General features: G+C 51.7%; 1 protein-coding gene across 1 annotated transcript in view; it reads right to left on the reverse strand.

Annotated features, from left to right (window-relative positions):
• Positions 1-19080, reverse strand: part of PDE10A (phosphodiesterase 10A) — a 297841-nt gene extending 278761 nt beyond the window's left edge. The window contains 3 exon segments of the mRNA XM_081250479.1: positions 18168-18590; positions 18593-18869; positions 18873-19080. Of these exon segments, the coding sequence (XP_081106605.1) occupies positions 18168-18590; positions 18593-18869; positions 18873-19022 (850 nt within the window). The 5' untranslated portion in view covers positions 19023-19080.
• Between the last annotated feature and the right edge of the window lie 1796 nt (positions 19081-20876).

The following is a 20876-nucleotide window of genomic DNA, read 5'->3' on the forward strand; positions in this document are numbered from 1 at the left end:
GCCAGCAGTGGGGGCCGGTTCCTAGCGAGATGGGACTCCGCTGAGGCGGTCCACACCCTGAGCCTGACCGCTTTCAGGACAGACACAAGGCCCTCCAGCACGTGCAGAAGAGGTTGGAAGTGCGGAGCTAGTGCTCCAAAGAACGGCCCTCCCCAGTGGGCAGGGCGCAGGTGGGTAAATGCTGCTGGCCCCTACCTGCAGCCCTGTGGGAGGGAGGCCCGTCTGGGCGGAGGCCCCTCCCCTCCGGGAGCGGGGGCCAGCAGAGCGGAGCCCTTACTGCCCACAGGGCCGTGTGAATAACTCGCCCTCTACTGGCTCCACTCCTTGCCCATGACCCACACTTCAACTCCCTTGATCCCACTTGCTGGAATCACCTCCCAAATCAACTACCGGTCTTTTATTGCAGGCTCTGCTTCCAGGGAAAACCCAACTAAGAAACTAGAGCTCTCTATTTTACGTTTGGTAGTGTATATATGTCCAAGCCACTCTCTCACTTTGTCCCAGCTTACCCTTCCCCCTCCCCATACCCTCAAGTCCGTTCTCTAGTAGGTCTGTGTAGCTAGTGGGAAGCAGCCGAATAGCACAGGGAGATAGCTTGGTGCTCTGTGACCACCTAGAGGGGTGGGATAGGGAGCGGGGGAGGGAGGGAGATGCAAGAGGGAAGAGATATGGGAACATATGTAGATGTGTAACTGATTCACTTTGTTATAAAGCAGAAACTAACACACCATTGTAAAGCAATTATACTCCAATAAAGATTAAAAAAAAAAAAAGAAACTAGAGCTCTTCAAGTCCATGCTCTAGTAGGCCTGTGTCTTTATTCCCGTCTGGGGAGGGGGAAGGGTAAGCTGGGACAAAGCGAGAGAGTGGCATGGACATATATACACTACCAAGTGTAAAATAGATAGCTAGTGGGAAGCAGCCACATAGCACAGGAAGATCAGCTCAGTGCTTTGTGACCACCTAGAGGGGTGGGATAGGGAGGGTGGGAGGGAGGGAGACGCAAGAGGGAAGAGATATGGGGACATATGTATATGTATAACTGATTTACTTTGCTATAAAGCAGAAACTAACACACCCTTGTAAAGCAATTATACTCCAATAAAGATGTTTAAAAAAAGAAAAGCAAACTAGAGCTCTTTGAAATCTTTCTTCAAGGGAAACGTAGTACTTAAGAGAACCACTGGAGTCAGAGGTGTGAGCGCAGGGCGATTTCACAGCGATGCAACCACACTGGACTCGGGAAAACCTACAGGGGTGGCAGCTGAGAGCCCCTCAACCTCCCACTGGCTTCAGCCAATCACTCGACTCCACCGGAAGCCGCTACCAAACCAACCACAAATGGTTTCACAGACTCTTCCACTTGAGGACGATAGCCTTACATAAGGTAAGAAAGGAGAATAAAAGAGGCACAATCACCCAGCAATGGAAACCACTGGGTTTTCAGGTCAAATCCTGAACCCTGCGTCATTCTTCTCAGGGAGCGGCCACACGGGCCCCCGGGACCAGCTCTGGGGCAGGTGGAGGCCCTGCAGCCCCAGCCCTGACACTTCCTCACAGACCTTTCCGCGAGGTCACAGACTCTTCTAAGAATCAGAGGCAATATTTTAAGGAATTCTGAAAACGGCTCTGCATTTTCCTGTCTCTTTTAATGCAGAAGAACTAAGCTGAGCCTCTCATACTTAACATAAAATCAAAATGAAAACATTACAAATCTAAACTTGTTACAATTCAAGAAAATTCCGAAGTGTTATGGCTTAGATCTGTTCTTTCTTCTTTGGGGAAAAGTACTGAAAGGAAGCTAACGTGTATTGACCACCCATTTTACAGATAAGCAGAGCTTAGCTCAGAAGTTAAGCAGAGCTGAGACCTGGACCCAACTCTTTTTCCTAAGTACATGTTTCCAGTGCACCCTCCTGCTTCTCGGAAATCCTTCATTCATTCAATACACACTTAGTGAATGATTCCTACTGAAGACTCCGCTGGTCATGTGAGATATAAAGACAGCAAACCTCAAGCTCCCAGTGTCAAGGAAAGACAGGTGAACAGGTGAGCAATTTTGGCATCATGACAGAGTAATCACCCAGGTCTCCGTACAAAGAGCAGAAGGATGGGGAAGGAGCCTTTGCCATGGCTGCACCACTGAAAGCCCATCTGGAATTTCTTTTAATTTTTATGAACTATTCTCTGCGGTAAAGCAGAAGCCAATTCAGTTTTTTTTTTTAAATATACACGTCTACTACATAGTATTAAAGAATTCCAAAAGATCATGACAGATAAAAGTGTAATTCCTCAAATTATTTGTGAAGTTTTAAATGAAAATGAGATAACTCGTTGATAGTTTTGGTTCAGATAAATGTAAACCAGATGTAGATTTTTTTTTAAATGGTTCCAAGTGTAGCCTCAAAATTCACCCTTAAGGAGGTAATTGTTCATGGGCCGATTCTCACCTTTCTCCAAGTCAGAGTCTATTAAATTACAGAAGAAAAATGTAACACATACATAGGACTAAGACCATTCACGTAGTTAACTAAGAATATAGACCCAAACTCTACAAAAGTCTGAAGTGAATAAAGAGCCAGTTGCAAAGTAAACAGTACACATACAAACCAAATCTAATCTATCCTGTCCTCTGGATAAAGGCCCAGACGTGGGAGCTGCGTCCTGGGCTGGCACACGCCTCGCGTGAGGCCTGTCCCTGCGTCCAGGGATGCTGCACTTCCCACTCAACTGAAGCAGCAGGGAGGCCCCACAGAAACGTCCCTCTTTAGTCAGGCCAAGTGAGAGTGAACAGTTCAGGGACACGAGAAAATGGAGGTCAAAGATGTTGCAACTGCAGAGGCTCCACAAAGGGGGAAAATGACTATATTAGCCGTTCAAAAAATAGATTCCCCGAAATGCAAGAATTCTAATGACAATCACTGTTTCTCAGTTCTTTCTCTTTCCAAAAATTCTTCCCTTTTATTTTCAACACACTTTCCTTTAACTCCTTGCCAAGAAACTGGAATTGCTCTAAGGCTGCAGCCATTTCCTGGTATCAGTGTTTCCAGAAGCTGTACTTCCTGTAACGACAAAGAAACACCTTTCCCAGCCAATCGGATGCTTTAGGCAGCCTTTTTCTTCGTTTCCCTTTGCCACTTGACCATCTCCCTGCCAAATGATGCCCTCGCAGGGCTGCCGTGCTTCCCTCCCGGCAAAGGCTGTCTCACAGGGTTCGCCCAGAGCCCAGGGACGTGAGGACAGCGAGTGTGCTCTGGCACTAACTCTGTTCAAGGCGCTATTGCCAACACCGGACACACGTCATCTCATTTCATCTTCGCTCCAACGTGAGCTTGCCTAACTCCACAAGCACCATGTTATGCTGTGTCCTCGGCATCTGCTTAACAAACAGCGACACAGACCCATTGCTCAACACCTCAGCCTCTCTGCTTTTCCTTACTGAAAAGTCACCAGCCCCAACGCGCTAGGAAATATTGACCAGGGCCAGCAGTGTATCCACAAAGAAAGAAAAAATGAACAAGAGTATGAACTGTTTGTATCTCTCTCCACACACACCCCCTCCCCAGGGCAGATCTCTGTCTCATAATGACATCTGTAAAAAGACTGGATCGTCCCACACCCTGGTACCTTGCTGTAATAGCAATATGGGGTACTTCTCACCAGACCATAACCCAGATACAAGAAGCCGTAATAATCTGGAATCTTGAAAATCTGGCCAGGGTACATTAAAAAAAATGTACCAACACAAAACAAAAAGAGTTCAAAAATCATTTAGAAAAAAAATGACAAATTTCCTAATGATGGCCCATTTGACAAAAAGAACAGAAGAGTTACAAGACACATAGGTGCCAAAACTCTACAGCTATGATAGTCTTAGGAGAAATGCAATTAAACTAGAGCATTAACGTTAATAAAGAATAACCTTTAACATAGAGGCATTCCCAGCGACTTGAAAATCCTCTGAAAGTATCTGCAGTGCTCAGCAGAGTGAAAGGACTAGGGTTCCACCCCACCCCCCACACACACACCTGATCCACATGCCTCACTCCAGGAAAAAAGAGCAATAATCATCAGGGCTTTCCCTGAAAACCTGGCTACTATGGGAAAACTGTGCCTTCAAGAAAGAGGCTTAAGTATGTGCAAGCTGACAATGTCTGCATCCCCAAGGCTAGGGTGTGTAGCATGGATTCAGTGTGTCAAGACCCCAGAAGCATGCACATGTGGGTCAGAGAACTTGGTTAGGGTAGTGGAAGGCTGACATTTAAGGTTAGAAAAGGGTTTGCACAAAATCCAGTAACTAGAAAGGAAGTAGCAGCTAAAATAAAACCAATGGGTGGACTATAGGAGGAAATAATACTAAGCGATAAGACAAAGAAAAATGTCAACATTATAAGCAGAACACAGGAAAATCAGCAGCGTTGATATCTAAGGACGTTAGAAAGAAACCCACTTAGATACTGAGAGAAAAGGTGAATATTAACTTTAAACCCCAAATCAAATCAGAGAATAGATCAAATGTGAGGATCTAAAGAATGTTTCCACCACAAAGGCACAGCCAGAAGGAGGGGCACTATCCTTGCTGGACAGCGAGGTCTCTGAGGTCAGGGGCAGACTTTCAGTGGGTCCGGCCAGACGGCTCCCACAGTGGCTCAGCACACACATGTCTGCTGAGGAATGAATGCATGAGTTCACACTGTCCCTGCTCAAAAGGAAAAATCCAATCACTGTAATGAGAATAAATTATAATGAACTGCTGTGGCCCCTGTTGAGGGGTATTATTAAGTTGTAAGACAACTCGGGGCTACATTTGCACTCACTTAAGAAGCGCTAAAATGTAAAGCCCACGTTTTCACAGGGAAGACGTTCAGTTTCTTGCCAAAATGTAGTGATTTCTACCAGATGAAGCTGGCTGGGCAGCTCTCCAGCAGTGTAAACAATAGTTCATATCTTAAATGTGAATCCATAGACTCTATCAGAGTCAGAAATTACATTAAAATAGAAGTGATTTCTTTTTTCCATTTTCAAATCTGCGCATGACGTAGAAAAGGAGTTGCTAAGTATGAGAGGTATTGATGCATGGGACTTTTTTTTTAATATTCATGGTTTGACATTTTGAGATCTTGTGTAGGAGAAGTAAGTGGGAGGCTAGAGAAAGGCAGAAATCAAGTGAACAAACTTCAGGGGCTGAAAAATCAACTATGATCTCAACAGGAGGACAATAAAAAAAAAAAAAAGGAAAACGTCAACCACAAAGTAGGACGCCTACAATGAGTTAAACGGCATTTCAGTAAAATCTTACTGATTTTTAAATTTAATTTTTGAATGGGTAATAAATTGTTATTCAAAAATCAACAAATATAAAAGGTAAACACTGAAGTCTCCCTACAACTCCTGTTCCCGCCCCCCCCACCCCAGTTCCCACTCCCGCCATCTCCACCAGTCCTGTAGGGAAAGTGCTGTGGGTGCTTCCCTGAGTTTCTGCCCCTTTACGTTTCTTTCTGTTTCTTTACGCAACACAGACACACACAGCTATAAACTTTTATTGTCCTTTCTAACACAAAAGTGTGCGTGTATGTGTGTGCATTGCTTTACACTTTGCTTTTTTCACATAGCGATGTATCTGGAAGAGCTTTAGTACCTTTGTTTCACTGCTACAGATTTTATTTAGCCAGGCCCCTACAGGTAGGCCTTCAGGTGGTTTCTTCAAACGTTCTCTTCAACCAATGCTGCAATATATTAATACCTTGTTAAGTCATCTTGCCCAAGTGTGAGTCTATCTGAATGATAAATTCCCAGAAGTAGAATTACTGATTCAATGGGTACATGCACCTTTAATACTGATCGATACTGCCAAATTGCCCACTTCCAGGGCTGTACCAGTGGATGCTCCCACCAGGAATGCATGCCAGTACCTGCTTCCTCATAAAATTGCCAATAGTGTGTTATAAAATGTATTAATTTCTGCAAACCCGACAGGAGAAAACGGTACCTCCGTGTGATTTTAAATGGCATTTATCTTATCATGAATGAGGTTGGGCATCTTTTTGTTCATATCCTTCGACTAATTTTTAATTGGGTTGTTCTTTTTCTTAAGCACTTCTAGAAGCTTTTCATATGTTAGGAAGGTTGGCCCTATGCTGTGATGTGGGCTATAAGTGTTTTTTCCTAGAGCTGACAGTTAACAGTTTGGTGATGCTGGAGCCCTAACTGTCCTGTAGAAAGCAGGATAGAGACAGCACAGGAAGGCAGAGAGCGTCACCACACGGGAGATGTGCAGGAATATACTGTGATTTTTGCTTATGGTATTCAGGGCCATCAAAAGGTGTTTTTGCTAATGTAGACTCACTTCTCCATCTTTTCTTTATTTACTTCCAGATTTTGAGTCACATTTAAAGGCTCCTCCTACTCCAAGGCTAGAAAGGAATTTCCTCATTTTTCTTCCTTCTATGGTACATTATTTTTTTTTACATCTTTATTGGAGTATAATTGCTTTACAATGGTCTGTTTCTGCTTTATAACAAAGTGAATCAGCTATACATATACATATATCCCCACGTCTCCTCCCTCTTGCGTCTCCCTCCCACCCTCCCTATCCCACCCCTCTAGGTGGTCACAAAGCACCAAGCTGATCTCCCTGTGCTATGCGGCTGCTTCCCACTAGCTATCTATTTTACATTTGGTAGTGTAGATATGTCCATGCCACTCTCTCACTTTCTCACAACTTACCCTTCCCCCTCCCCATATCCTCAAGTCCATTCTCTAGTAGGTCTGTGTCTTTATTCCTGTCTTACCCCTAGGTTCTTCATGACCTTTTTTTTTTTCTTAGATTCCATATATATGTTAGCATACGGTATTTGTTTTTCTCTTTTTGACTTACTTCATTCTGTATGACAGACTCTAGGTCCATCCACCTCATTACAAATAACTCAATTTCGTTTCTTTTTATGGCTGAGTAATATTCCGTTGTATATATGTGCCACTCTTCTTTATCCATTCATCTGTTGATGGACACTTAGGTTGCTTCCATGTCCTGGCTATTGTAAATAGAGCTGCAATGAATATTGTGGTACATGACTCTTTTTGAATTATGGTTTTCTCAGGGTATATGCCCAGTAGTGGGATTGCTGGGTCGTATGGTAGTTCTATTTTTAGTTTTTTAAGGAACCTCCATACTGTTCTCCACAGTGGCTGTATCAATTTACATTCCCACCAACAGTGCAAGAGGGTTCCCTTTTCTCCACACCCTCTCCAGCATTTATTGTTTGTGGATTTTTTGATGATGGCTATTCTGACCGGTGTGAGATGATACCTCATTGTAGTTTTTATTTGCATTTCTCTAATGATTAATGATGTTGAGCATCCTTTCATGTGTTTGTTGGCAATCTGTATATCTTCTTTGGAGAAAGGTCTATTTAGGTCTTCAGCCCATTTTTGGATTGGGTTGTTTGTTTTTTTGATATTGAGCTGCATGAGCTGCTTGTAAATTTTGGAGATTAATCCTTTGTCAGTTGCTTCATCAGCAAATATTTTCTCCCATTCTGAGGGTTGTCTTTTCATCTTGTTTATGATTTCCTTTGCTGTGCAAAAGCTTTGAAGTTTCATTCAGTCCCATTTGTTTATTTTTGTTTTTATTTCCATTACTCTAGGCAGTGGGTCAAAAAGGATCTTGCTGTGATTTATGTCATAGAGTGTTCTGCCTGTGATTTCCTCTAAGAGTTAGATAGTGTCTGGCCTTACATTTAGGTCTTTAGTCCATTTTGAGTTTATTTTTGTGTATGGTGTTAGGGAGTGTTCTAATGTCATTCTTTTACATGTCCCTGTCCAGTTTTCCCAGCACCACTTACTGAAGAGGCTGTCTTTTCTCCACTGTATATTCTTGCCTCCTTTATCAAAGATAAGGTGACCATACGTGCGTGGGTTTATCTCTGGGCTTTCTATCCTGTTCCATTGATCTATATTTCTGTTTTTGTGCCAGCATCTATGGTATATTTTTAAATATATATTTAAACGTATGATCCATATGGAATTTTTCCTGGAGGTATAGTAAAAGGTATGCTCTAATTTTATTTTTTTTCCAGATGACTACCTAGTTGTCCCCAAATCATTTATTCAGTAGTCTATCTCTACTCCTCCTATATGAGATGATACTTTTAAAATATATTAAATTCCTTTATGAGTCTGGCTCTGTTCTAAGGCCTTTCTATTCTGTTGTACTGGTCTGTCTATTCACACGCCAGTACCACATTGTTTTAATCACTGCAGTTTTATAAAAAAAAAAAATTAGATGACATATTTAATCATGAGACACAAAGAGTATTATCCTAAAAAGGCGTGATGACTGAGGACACAAGAATGTTTTTCAAAGTAAACTTCTGGTCCTGGGAGAAAAAGAAAATGTGAAGATGTATGTAATCCTAATAGCAAAGATAAATATATAATTACCAAATCTAGAAAACTATAGTAATCAAGCCCTTCTGGATATCATTTTAGATGTTTATTTTGGAAGCTGCTAAAACTCCAATACAGAAGCACACACTTGCGTCACGCACAGAGAAGTACAACTTGAATGCCACACACTCATGATGCTTTGCTCCAGCAGTGACCTGCTCTTCATGCAAAATTGCTTCTTACAGAGTACTTACCAACTTACAAGTCCAAATATGCTTATATTCTTTTAAATAATTCATCACATCCAAACACATGGCATTGTTTCAGCAATTCACAAGCAACACCTTCTCTTTCCTAGTGTAGAAAATGTTTTTGTCAAAGTAAAAAGCTCTCTATCACCGCCTCAGGAGCTAAAGCTGAGGCATCCAGAATGCTCGAGACACTTATGCCCCACTCCTCCTATCGTCTCCTGGGGCCGCCCCTGGAGCTCCCCATCCAGCAGCTCAGGAGGACAGACACGCTGTGCTCTCAGTAACTCAGAAGCCCTGGTCATTGGTGCCAAGCAGTGTACTTGGATCACATGAAAAAGAAAAAAGGATCAAGTGGAATTTCAAGTGATGCTAGCAAAATGTATCAACCACGTTACTTAATTATTCCCTTCCTTCGCAAAAACTAACATTTTTAAAGGACCACTTTGATCATTTTCTCCCGTTTAAACACCTTCACTTACTCATACATTAGACTTTCTGTCCTTTGCACTGTGCTAGGCACTGAGGTTAAGAAAAAGAATACAACGTGCCGCCTGCCCTCGAGGAGCAACGCCAGCGTGGATGGCTACAAGCGCCAGGCATTAGGGAGACACAGACGGGGCCGGTGAGCAAGATGGGGAGCAGGACGGGATTCCAGGGGTCCCCACAGCTGGCATCGGGGAGGAAGCCCTGTCGCAGGAGACGTCATGACCCGGGCCAGCGGCTCAGGATATCAAGCAAATGGCCCTGTGGACAGTGGGCAGTGGATGCCATCAAAGAGTGTTCTTCACACCTACGCACTCCTCCATCAGTTGTCCGTGGTGGCCTTCTATCTTGTCCGCATCCCTCCTTGAAGGCAAGGATGGGTCTGGACGTAGCCATTACTGGTGACTAGACAGCAAGTGGTACACAGCAGACCCTCGAGGAACATCCGTGCGCTACAGCATCTGACAACACGGTGCACCTCGGCACCTCCCACCCTTCGCCAGTGAAACACTCGAATGACCTCCAGGGGAGGACCTGACAGTCTTCCCTTGCTCCATCCTACAGCTTTACCTTCCCTTCTCTTCTGCGTGAAGCCCTCACCACCATCTCATCATCCCACCTCCTGTTTCCCAGATCCTGACTGTAAGCTCCTACCCTCCTGCCTCTGTCCAGGGCCTTGCTCAGCCTCACATACCAAACACTCTTTCTCCCTCAAGACACCTCTCAAATTTCACCCCACTGGGCCCTTTTCACCAAGACGTGTACTGAGAGCTTAGAAGTGTTCAGCGTACTCTTTGAACGCAGAAGAGTGTGTGCACAGGCTCTGTGCCAGCCCCCTCTCACGCAAGCCTCTCTACACACCACTGATGGGTAAGTCTTCCTCAACTGTTCCTTCAGTCATATCAGTTCCCTTCTAAAAAATTCTCAATCTGGCTTCCCTGGTGGCGCAGTGGTTGAGCGTCCGCCTGCCGATGCAGGGGACGCGGGTTCGTGCCCCGGTCCGGGAGGATCCCACATGCCGCGGAGCGGCTGGGCCCGTGAGCCATGGCTGCTGAGCCTGCGCGCCCGGAGCCTGTGCTCCGCAACGGGAGAGGCCACAGCAGTGAGAGGCCCGCGTACCGCAAAAAAAAAAAAAAAAAGTTCTCACTCATTCCCATCCCTCAGCTAACCACCCAGTCACTAGCCCATCCTCGCCAGCCTGGACAGGACCTTCGGTCACGCTCTCAACCCCTGCGTGGCCCTGGGTAGCTCGTCCTCCTCGGGGCTGGCCCTCCCACTCCACTCACCCCCAGATGCCTGCAAGGTTGTCCAGTCAGGGACGTGGGAAGAGAGGATCCTGTGAAGGTGCTGTTAATTCCCCCCGTTCCCTCTCTCCACCCAAACCCTTCTCAGCACCCACACCCGCTCTTCCCACCGTTCTCTCTGAGGACAAGGTCCCCTTGCTGTACCAAGCCTTCTCGTGCCCTCTACATTCCATCCCTCCCAGCTTCTCTAAGGTTCTGTTGTGTTCTCTTTTTTCCTACTCTTCAAACTCCTTTTCCTCAACAAATAAACACTCTGCAGCCAGTCCTACATTGGAAAAAGCCAGCTCTTCTCTCCCTGTAGATACGGAGCGACGTCTCCCCTTTCCTTCTCTGAGGACTAAAGTGCCACACAGATGCGTCCCTGCCAACTTCTCAGCCCCTGAAGATGGCTCTCTGCCTCCGCCACTCCACTCGGAAGCCCTGGACAGAGGTCGCTGGTGGCACCCTGGCTGCCTCTGTCTCGAGGTTCTTCTTCCAAATTCCACGGCACGTTCGTTCTGGCCCGTTTCACCTCCGCGCTCGTGCACCACTCCTTCTCGGGGCTTCCATGGCTCCTTCTCTTCTGTCAGCTCGGACTCCTGTCCTTCTCTCACTCCCCCTGTTTGTTTCAGGTTCCCATTCAGAACCATGGCCTCAACGCCTACCTGGAGAGTCACAAACCTAATCAGTTCCCTCTGCAGGGTTCCAGAGCCCTCCTGTCACTCATCAGACTTGGGGGAGCACCTACACCGCCCCACACGACTGCTTCTTAGCCGACTCCATCAAAGCCCTCCCGGTCTCGTAAAGCATCTGCAGACTCTCAGTGGGGGACACATAGCCCCAGGGCTTTAGACACCATGACTACAGTCTTTATTCTCCGGTCTTGGTCCATCAACCCTCTGATTTCCAGACTGACTTACCCAACCGCCTCCTTACCATCTCCACTAAACTGTGCAGCAGGCATCTCAGACTTGGCACAGCCAAGCACGACGCCTGGTCCCTGGCGGCCCCCTTGCCAGCTCCCCCCGCTGGGCGCAGTTCCACCTCACGGCCCGCGCTCTAGCTAAAGCCCCGGGCCCTGTTCTTGGTCCTTGCTTCCCCTTATTCCAAGCAGCCCACCCGCCCGCTCGTCTGACGTGTTCTAACACCTCCCGAAGGTACGGGGTTCGACGGATTCCACTTCCGTCACCATCGCCCTAGTCCAAGCCACCAGTGTCTCTTGTCCTGGCTACCGTGGTGGCCTTCGGGTCCTCCGTTTCCACCCCAGACCCTAGATTCACTCACCACACTGCAGCCAGAATGAACTTCTGAGGTCACAAATCACATGTCAGCCACCTGCTTAGAACCTTCCAGGACCTGCCCCTTGCACGGGGAGTAAACTGCAAATTTTACAAAGCCCTAACCTGGCCCGTGTGCCTCGTGGTCTTCGTTCCACAGGTACGGCGTTCCCCTGGGCTCAAGCCCCAGCATCGAGGTCCTCGCTCGGTTCCTTTGGGTCTCCCTCGGCCTGGGCCGCTCCTTCTCTAACACGTGCAGTTTAACCTCCTCTACCCAGAGAGACCCTCACAGACCGCTCAAACCTGCCAACTCTTACGGCACTTGATCTTCCTGACGGTTGACACTCTTGGTTTGTATGCCTGATCGCTCAGCGTCTCCACCGTGGCACGTCGGCACCGACGACGCTCGGCCCAGAGTAGGGGCTCAGTGCCGACCCCTCTTTTCTCAGCACCCAGCCACCACACGCAGCCCAAGCCCCCCGTCAGGAGCCGAGTGGCCCTCCGCCCTCACCTCACCCGGCCGCCCGCTCTGTTAGCACTGGCCGCCGTCCGCCCTGACTCGGGCTGCCTCCGCGTGCTGGCTGCCTGGCGCAGGCCCACCTCTTCTCACCTGGGGGCGTCCGCCACAGGCCCGAGCCCTCTGTCTCCGTCGCCCACGAGCCCGGCTCCACCACGGAAGGTGGGCTTCCTGCCTTCCTACCTTACCTCTTCCGTAGAGTCCTTCAAAGGGTAACTGTGAGGCCCTCAGCATTGGTCCAGAAGAATCCTCTGAGCCTCGCCAGCCTCCCTCCCCAGGCCTCGCCCCACCTACCTCCTGAGAGCAGCCTCCGATGTGCCTCCCCTGGCCAGAAAGGCTTTCCCCAGAACCCGGCTCCCCCCAGCCCTGGCTGGAAGCACCCTCCACCACAAGACCCAGCGCATCTCCTCTGGAACCTTTCTGGGGCCCTCGGAGGAGACGGGGCTCAGCTCCGGGTCCCGGAGCGTCTGCACCGCCTCCTCCGGGAACCTGCTTGTCAGCTGGCCTGTCTCTGTCCTCAGCCGTGCGCTCTTACCAGAGTGGCTCTTTCTCACCCACGGTGGAATCCTGGCTCCTCAGGACAAGGGCCAAGGCCAAGGATGCTTTCGATGAGTGGCCTTCAACTTCTGAGTTCCTTGAAGGCAGACACCACGTTGTTGTTCATTTCAGTTCATCTTTGAATTTTCAACACAAATATCTGAGCTCCTTCCATATATGTGTCCACCACCTTTACAGGCTCAGGGATGTAACCAAGGAAGAGAAGCCCCTGCCCTCAGGCTGGCACCAAGCTTGCCTTCTGCGCAGGGAAGACAGGCAGATAAACAAGTAGGCCAGTAAATGAGCACAAGAATTCCAGAAAGTGGTAAATGCTACAAATAAAATCAGAGTGCTAGGCGTCCTCTGCTTCCTTTGTAAGATTTGAGCAATTCTATCACTGTGGAGTTTTCCCTTAGACAGACGTAGATCACCTGAAGACGCGTGATTTACATTTTAAAAGGAAATTAAAATGTTTTGAATTAAAACTAAGAGTTCTGGCCTTCCCTGGTGGCGCAGTGGTTGAGAGTCCGCCCGCCGATGCAGGGGACACGGGTTCGTGCCCCGGTCTGGGAAGATCCCACATGCCGCGGAGCGGCTGGGCCCGTGAGCCATGGCCGCTGAGCCTGCGCGTCCGGAGCCTGTGCTCCGCAACGAGAGAGGCCACAGCGGTGGGAGGCCCGCGTACCGAAAAAAAAATAATAAATAAGAGTTCTCCTTTTAAGACAGAAATATTCCTTTCTCATGAAAATTATAGTTTCTTTCCCTCTCAGACCTCATGAGCTGTTTTTAAACAAACAAAAACTAACAATGTATTAACTGGTAAAATGTTCACCACACCAAGTTTAACCTGCTTTATCGTAAACGAAATCTCGTAATCATCTAGCACACTGCATTGTGTGTGTGTGTGTGTGTGTGTGTGTGATGAGGACTTTTAAGATCTACTCTCTTAGCCACTTTCAAATATGAAGTACAGTCTTAATAACTACAGTCACCATGCTCCGTTACCATCACTTATTTATCTATCGCATTGCATTCATTTTTCTTAATGGGGTAGAAAAAGTTTGAGATGCAGAAATTACCTGAAGTTAATATATCAGGTTGACACTGTAGAAGACACCATCTTCTTCTGCTTCCACCATTGCTCATTTAAATTTTTAGGGATTATCTTTGTTCATGGAAGCTTTTTGAAATTAAAAGAGGAATTTCATGAAATTAAAATTAATGAATCTAAATAGTTCCACCCGGTTTAAACAGTTTGCCCTTTGGATTTAAGCCCTGATTACTCCAGCCAAAACAGACGTAGGCACCTCCACTACGCCTGGTCATTTCATGACCCGCACCCTGGCCTGGCAGGAAGAGTTCATAGCCTTCCTTTGCTGGTTATCTTGGTAGGTATCCTATCTATATTTCAGGTCCTTTGAGGGACTAGTTCTTATCATTTGCATCTCCCTAAAATGATTTGCACTGAATAGGTCCTCAATAATTACCTGTTAGTTGGTTATTAATTGAGTTATACCCAGTTTGGTTGCTGTGTTGTTGGCCTTGCACCCCTCTGCAGTCCCAGTCTCAACAGATCCATAAAAACAGGTTCAACGTGAAGTCCAGTGTAGCTTCTATACGGTAGACACACTTGCTCTTAAAAGGGATCATATTTATCTCAATTTGCTCAAGTGTTGGCCACACGGTATTTTAAGTCTCAAGAAACAGAGCAAGAGTGGACAGTGATGGATGCGGAGTATATTTAAAGTCTAGGATTCCTAGACACATACACATTTTCTGTTTGGAATATTTGAGAAAGATACAAATTGTGTGAAGAAGTATTGAATATTTGCCACCTGCGCTAACAAATCTCTCTTAGCTCATTTTTCTTGCTGTCTCTGATCTCTCATTGACCAACAGTTTTCTCTACTAGAGCACTCCGCATCATTCGGAGCAGCCAACTGGTGAAACACACAGTAGCAGAGCGGTGGGAGCATTCGTGAGAGGGAGAGAAAGACAATGACCTTCCTTTAACTTCTGGATGTCCTTAAGGCAGGGTTCCCGACTCAACTGGTAAAGTCCTTGCCCCCCAGGTATATTTCCTGCACTTCCCACCAGGGCACCAAGTGTACTCAAGGTAAGCTCTTTCCTCCGGAAGACCAAATGCAGCTCCTATTGGCCTATCGAAGCATAACTTTTTGGCTTTCCTTTCCTGTGTGTATGTGCTTGTGTACACACACACACACACACACACACACACACCGCTGCCAAGTGGACTTCTCAGTTCGCTCTGGGAGGATTTGGGCTCTCCCTGCACGGGGCTTGCTTTCTATTCCAACCAGCAACAACTCTCAGAGCAGTAAAGTGCTCGAGCCCAGTGCCTGAGGACAAGCTCAGAGGTCAGCAATGAAAGGTAGACGGCGGATGGGGTGAAGTCAGCAACACCCTGACAGGGATGTAGAGTGACCACTGACCCTTCCAGAACTGGCATCAATGCCGCACCTGCTTCTAGGAGCGCTCTTCTCCTGGTGGGTGACGTCCTCTTAGACCGCAGCCCGGCGAGGGCAGCGCCTGGCAAGTGGCAGTAGCTCTTAGTAAGTGTTTGCTCCGTGCGCTACTGAGCGAACCAGTGAATCTGTGTGAGCCAACATGCAGAGCCAAAGTGGACAGGAATGGAAGGAGGATATGATGCTTTTAAAACACAATTTGCCCTTTGATGCTGATAAAAAGCAGGCATTCCTACAAACAACAGTTGGACACAGCAGCCTTTACGTGACAACTTGCTTGTTAGACCTAGAGGAGATCAAACTGAAAGGGAAAACAAGGGAATAAACATGCACCAATCACGACACATCTGTATACACTTGGGCGTTCTTTCATTCTTATAGAATTCCAAAGTTTTCTCAAAAAGACTCATTTTTATTGACAAATATCAAAAAAGTCTGCCAAGCTTCAGGTACTTCAGCCATTCACACAAATGTGGCTTGTCACGCAGCCACAGACAGAAACAGAGTCCCCCAACGTGAAGGATACAGGGTCAGAGCAGAAACTGGCAATGGTCCTTAAAGTCGCCATCTAGCCTTTTTCCACTTTTGCAGTGACGTGGGCCTAATAATAGATTTTGCTTAAAAGAACCTTAGTATTTACTACCTTAGTAACATCCCAAAGAAGATTTTTATAACCTCTGGTTCCTATTCAAACCCCAAGCTACCGCTCAGTGACTTGGTTAGAGAAAAAAAGACAAACAAAAAAACCCAACAACTCCTGAGTCTATTATCACTGGGCTTCTCCCTGTGGGAACGCCCCACGGGGGCGAGGGAGGTGGGAAATGGGGTCACATGGCCCTCTTCTCCAGGCCCTCTGTCCCTCCAAACGGAAAGCCTGCTAGGGATTCCCCTAGGACGTCTCCATCCCACCTGAGCTGTTCATCTTTATTCTTCTCCCCAGTATCCCTCACAACCTGCCCCACCCTAGACAAACAGCAGTAACAACCTACAGACAGAAACTTCATTTTAGGAAAACCCCTGCACAGCTGGTCTCCCTAGCACAGCCTTCTTACCAAAACGTTCATATGCAAAAGATGTGGCAGCCTCTGACCCGCACCCTCACTTCTCCTACCCCACCAGCTGCCAACTGTAAAGAGTAGATGTTTATTTTATACAGAAGGAAATCACTAGTGCAGGAGGAGGGGGGCAGACGGGAGCCCCAATTCTAGGCCCCGGACTGACCCGACACAAGTCAGAGCTGGTTGGGAGCTCCGTCCTCTCCCGCATCCTTCATTCAGTTCACGGCCACCAGGCTCCATTCCTAACACATCCAAGGGCAGCTGGCGAGGCCGCTCCTGCCCAGACCATGCCCTTCCTGAGCCGCAACATCTCTGAATTAATCAACACCCGCAGGTGGGGCCCGAGGGAGGCAGACCCCTGGGAGCTGCTGTGCGGGTCAGACTGCGGGAGGCTACAGGATGGAGGGGTCAGCTGCGAGTCCAGGGCCCACGCCCCGATGTCCTATCAGGTCCACCGGCAAATATGAGCAGAGACAGCCTCCAGCGGCTCCAGACAGCCAGCAAGCGAGAGGCCGCTGGACCACGCGGCCCCCTCGGACTGAACCTCGCCAGGGAGGCGGGATCTCGGGGCGGGGCGGGGCTGGGCGGGGAGGGGTGGGGGGGTGCCGGGCCGCACCGTACACGCTCGCACGCCCAGGGGCTGCACCCCAAAGGCGCCCTGCGGGCGGTGAGCCCAGACAAGTTCCGGCCGCGAGGAGGGGTTAGACCCCGGGTACCCAGGAGGCGCGGGCCGGCCGGGACTGGGGAGTGAGCGGCGGATGGGAGACGGAAGCCGCAACAGCAACCCTGGAAGAGTCTGCCTGGAGAAGGCGCCGCGGAAACGCGGTTCCCCGGCGAGAAGCAGACAAAGGCTCGGGTGCGCACGCGGTGGACGGTGGCGCTGGAGCCCCGCGCCTAGGGCCTCGAGGGGCCGCGCCCGCCCCAGCTAGCGCCGGAGTCGCCCGGTGTTCTGCGGGCGCGACCTCCCTCCCCGCCCCGCCCCAGGTCTCCGGTCCTCACCTCGCTCGCCCTCCATCCAAGACAACGGCGACCCCCTCCTCTGTGCACCCGGCGCCTCTTCCCTTAACATCTCCCGCCTCCTGCCTTCTAGCAAATATCTGCCTTGACGATTCTGCTCAGTCTTGTCCCCCTCCCCCGTGACACGCCTTCTGCCACCCCTGCTCCAGCGCGCTCTCAGCCCCGATCCCGGGGCTGGGGAGGCGGAGTGGCCGTGATCCCGGGGTGGGGGCTGTGGGGGGGGCCGGGAGTCCGATCCGGCGGCACCTTTCTCCTCCACCCTCTCGCCCCATTGTCCTTCCCGTTACCAACCCGACCACCAGCTAACCCCCAGGATCTAGAGAAAGTGGACTCTCGGCGGAGGCGCACCCACTTCCACGCGGCTAGTCCACGCTCTGGAACAGGGTCACTGCGGGGTGCGGGGATAGAGCAGCCAGGCGCCGACACCCAGCCCGGGGAACCGCGAGTGCCTTCACGTTTGGGAGCGCGGGGTCCCGGGGCCCTGGCCTGCCCTCCCCTAGCCTGGGGACGCAGCGGGCGGGACCCCAAGAGGAAAGAAGCGCCTCGACTCCAGCCTAGTGGCCGCAGGCTAAAGAGAGAAGTCTGGCGGCAGTGGCCACAGAGTTGAGAGTATAAAGACGTGCAGGGCAAGCGTGGCCAGAAACGGCACCGGGACCCCGAGGCGGGCAGCAGGTCCTGTTGTAAACGCTCGGCTCCCACCGCTCTCCCGGTCACCCTTCCCCCGCACGCACGCGGAGCCTGGGAAACCCCGGTGTCCCGCCGCTGGCCGAGCCCCCCGCCCCTCCAGAGAAGCCCGCGGGCCGCCAAACTCCCCGGGCACACGCACCCTGCCGGCCGCCCACCGCGGGGAAGGTGGAGCCAGGCACTTACTGGGGCTCAGGAAACACTCCGTCAGCCTTCGGAAGCAGCCCGCATTATTAGAAGGTCCATCTTCCATGTCGGAACCGAAAAGCAGCGGGGACGCGGCGGCGAGGGCGGCGCCGGCGCCTCGCGGCCACCGCGGAGTTCGGCCGCCGCCGCCGAGGCTGGGACCGGGGCCGGGGCCGGGGCAGCCACCGCCGGCGCCCGAGAAGCCGTGGGAGCCCGCGCGGAGGACCGCCGGGCCGAGCGGGAGCCGGGGCGGCGGCGGCGGCCGGGGCCCGGCGCGAGCTGGCAGCAGCAAGCCCTGGAGCGCAGGGGAGAGGAAGAGCCGCCGCCGCCCGCCGCCGCGGTGACTACTGCCGGGGGGGACGCTCAAGGGAGCTGCCTCTTGTCCTCCTCCTCCGCCGCCGCCAGCATCGCCGCCGCCGCCGCCGCCGCGCCCTCCCTTCCTGGGAGACGCACGGGGAAGTGAAAGGCAGATGAGGAGGGGAGAAGAGAAGGAGGGGGCGGAGGGGGCGGCGGCCAGAAGTAAAAGGAAGACGGAGTGGAGGAGCGGACAGGGGAGGAGAAGGCGGGCGCGGAGGGAGCGCGGGCTGCGACCCAGCCGCCGCGCGCAGGCAGGGCGCCGGGGCCCCCCGCGGGGCTGGCGCGGCCTGCGGAAGAGGGGGGAGGGCGCGGGGGCACGGCGCGCTCGGCCCGGCCGCGACCAGGCTACTCGGGGGCCGGGCCCCGGACCGCCGCGCTCCCTCCGCCGGCTGAGCTGCCCCTGGGCTCCGGGCGGAGTTTGCCGGGGCCGGGCTCGTCCCCGGCCGCGGGCAGGGGGGCCTGGGGGCGGGGAACGAGCGGCTTCACGGGGCCGACCATGGCCCTCCTCCGCGGGCCGCCGGTGGGGGCCGGCCGCGGGCAGGAGAGGAGCGCGGCGGGCCGGGACTCGGCGGGCTCCGCCCCCTCAGAACCAGCCCTCCGGGGCCACTCGGCCCAACCGTCAATCTAGCCCTTCTCTCCCTCTCGGCCCGGTCTTCACGTCGTGTTCCGCGCTGGGGGTGGGAGGACCTGGGGCGTGCTCCGGGCCGGGGCGAGGGGCTGCGGAGCAAGCGTGGCGTGGTGTGTGCGCTCTCCGCTGGCGGGGCCTCCGCGACTGCTCGAAAGCAGCGGAGAGAAGCGCCGCAGTGCCGCTGCCCGTGAAGGCTGCAGCGGCTGCAGAAGACGCCCACTGGCGGAGCCGGCGCTCCCCACGCCGCCACCGCCCGCGCCCACGTAGCGCGCCCCGCAGCTTCTCGGCCTCACCGCACCAGGCACCGCACCCCGGCGGCCCTGTGCTAACAGTGCGCCCCAGGCCCGGGAGGAAGGACCGAGAAACGCTGCGTCTCTGCGAGGCGTTCTCAAAGCCTAGTGTTCCGCATTCGGTACCCGCCGCCCTGCAGCCGCTCCAGCTGTGCACTGCTGGGCGAGCCACGTCGGCCTGTTCCGTGCCCGAGCCCGGGAGCCCTACTGATGGCTGGCCAGCAGCTCCAACTGAGCTGTGCTCAGAGCTCCCAGGAGAGTGCAAACTCAGACATTTGGTTGGAGTTCCCTTCAAGGCATACTGTTCCCAATAAGCTAAGGTTTAGAAACCTGGTTCGTCCACAGTACTCCCTTTCCAATACTCACTTTATAACGAACTTTGTGTGCACAACCCAGTTTGCCCCGGCCACGTTAGAGAATAGAAAGGGCAAACTACGGCTGCCCTTAGTTAAAAACTAGGAGACCATCACTCCAAAGCCTTGAGGACCGCGTCCTCACCTTTGGCTTTCTTGGACAACGGCCCGTCTCTCCTTCCCCAGCCCCAATCCACACGGTTGCTACTGAAGAGAACTGTGACGCCCAATGGGCGCTCAGAACCAGGAGCGACCGCCAGAAGTTAGGGAAGTTGGAGCGCTGCGCGCACGGACGCGCTGGTGTCGGTGTCCGGCAGGCGCGCGCAGCGGGGCCACCGCAGCGCTCCGGGTTTGAGCCGGGGCGGCGGGCCTGCTGACCCACGGTGGGACGGGCTGTCCAGACTCCCTGCACTAGGTCACCTTCCCAGGACTGCAGCACGCGCGCCGATGCCCAGCTTCCGCGAAGGTCAAGGCGGTCACCTGAGCGCTAGGCGTGCGCGGCGGTGCAGCCGCTCCGGTGACGCAGGGCCCGGGGCCCCCAGTGTGTGCTTGGCCTGGGGGGTCTTTTCTCGCCCTCAACTTTTTCTTCCCTCCGTCCAGTTCTCTGGTGTTTTTATTTTGAAACGTACTCCAGATTCTTCCCTGGTCTGCTTTTCCCCACTCTCATCCAGACACCCACACTGGAAAAGGGCATACTGGTATTTGCACCAAACTGGGCCGGTGGGGCGCCTGGGAGGCTGTGCGGCTCCCCTCCCTCTCCAAAGTACCCGGGCGTTTCCGCGACTGCGGGGCGGACTCGGACTGTCGCTTGTTAACGCGCGCCGACCCTGGCACTCACTGGATCGGAATTCGTGACTTTGCGGAAGAAGCAAAAGATTCTGGTGGTTCTTACCTTACTGAGGGGGGATTTTGCCCGTTGTATTTGCAATTTTTTTCCGGCGAAGAAAAAATGACAGCGACCGAGCCGTGCTGCCTGGTCTGCTGCTGCAGCCTCCAGCCTGACGTTTCTGGGCCGCGCAGCTCTGACACCTGTTACTTTCCTGAGAGCTGGCAATTCGCGCGGGCTGAGCACTCGACCCCG

Source organism: Mesoplodon bidens (genome assembly GCF_964165515.1).
Source record: "Mesoplodon bidens genome assembly, chromosome: 12".
Lineage (NCBI taxonomy): Eukaryota > Metazoa > Chordata > Mammalia > Artiodactyla > Ziphiidae > Mesoplodon > Mesoplodon bidens.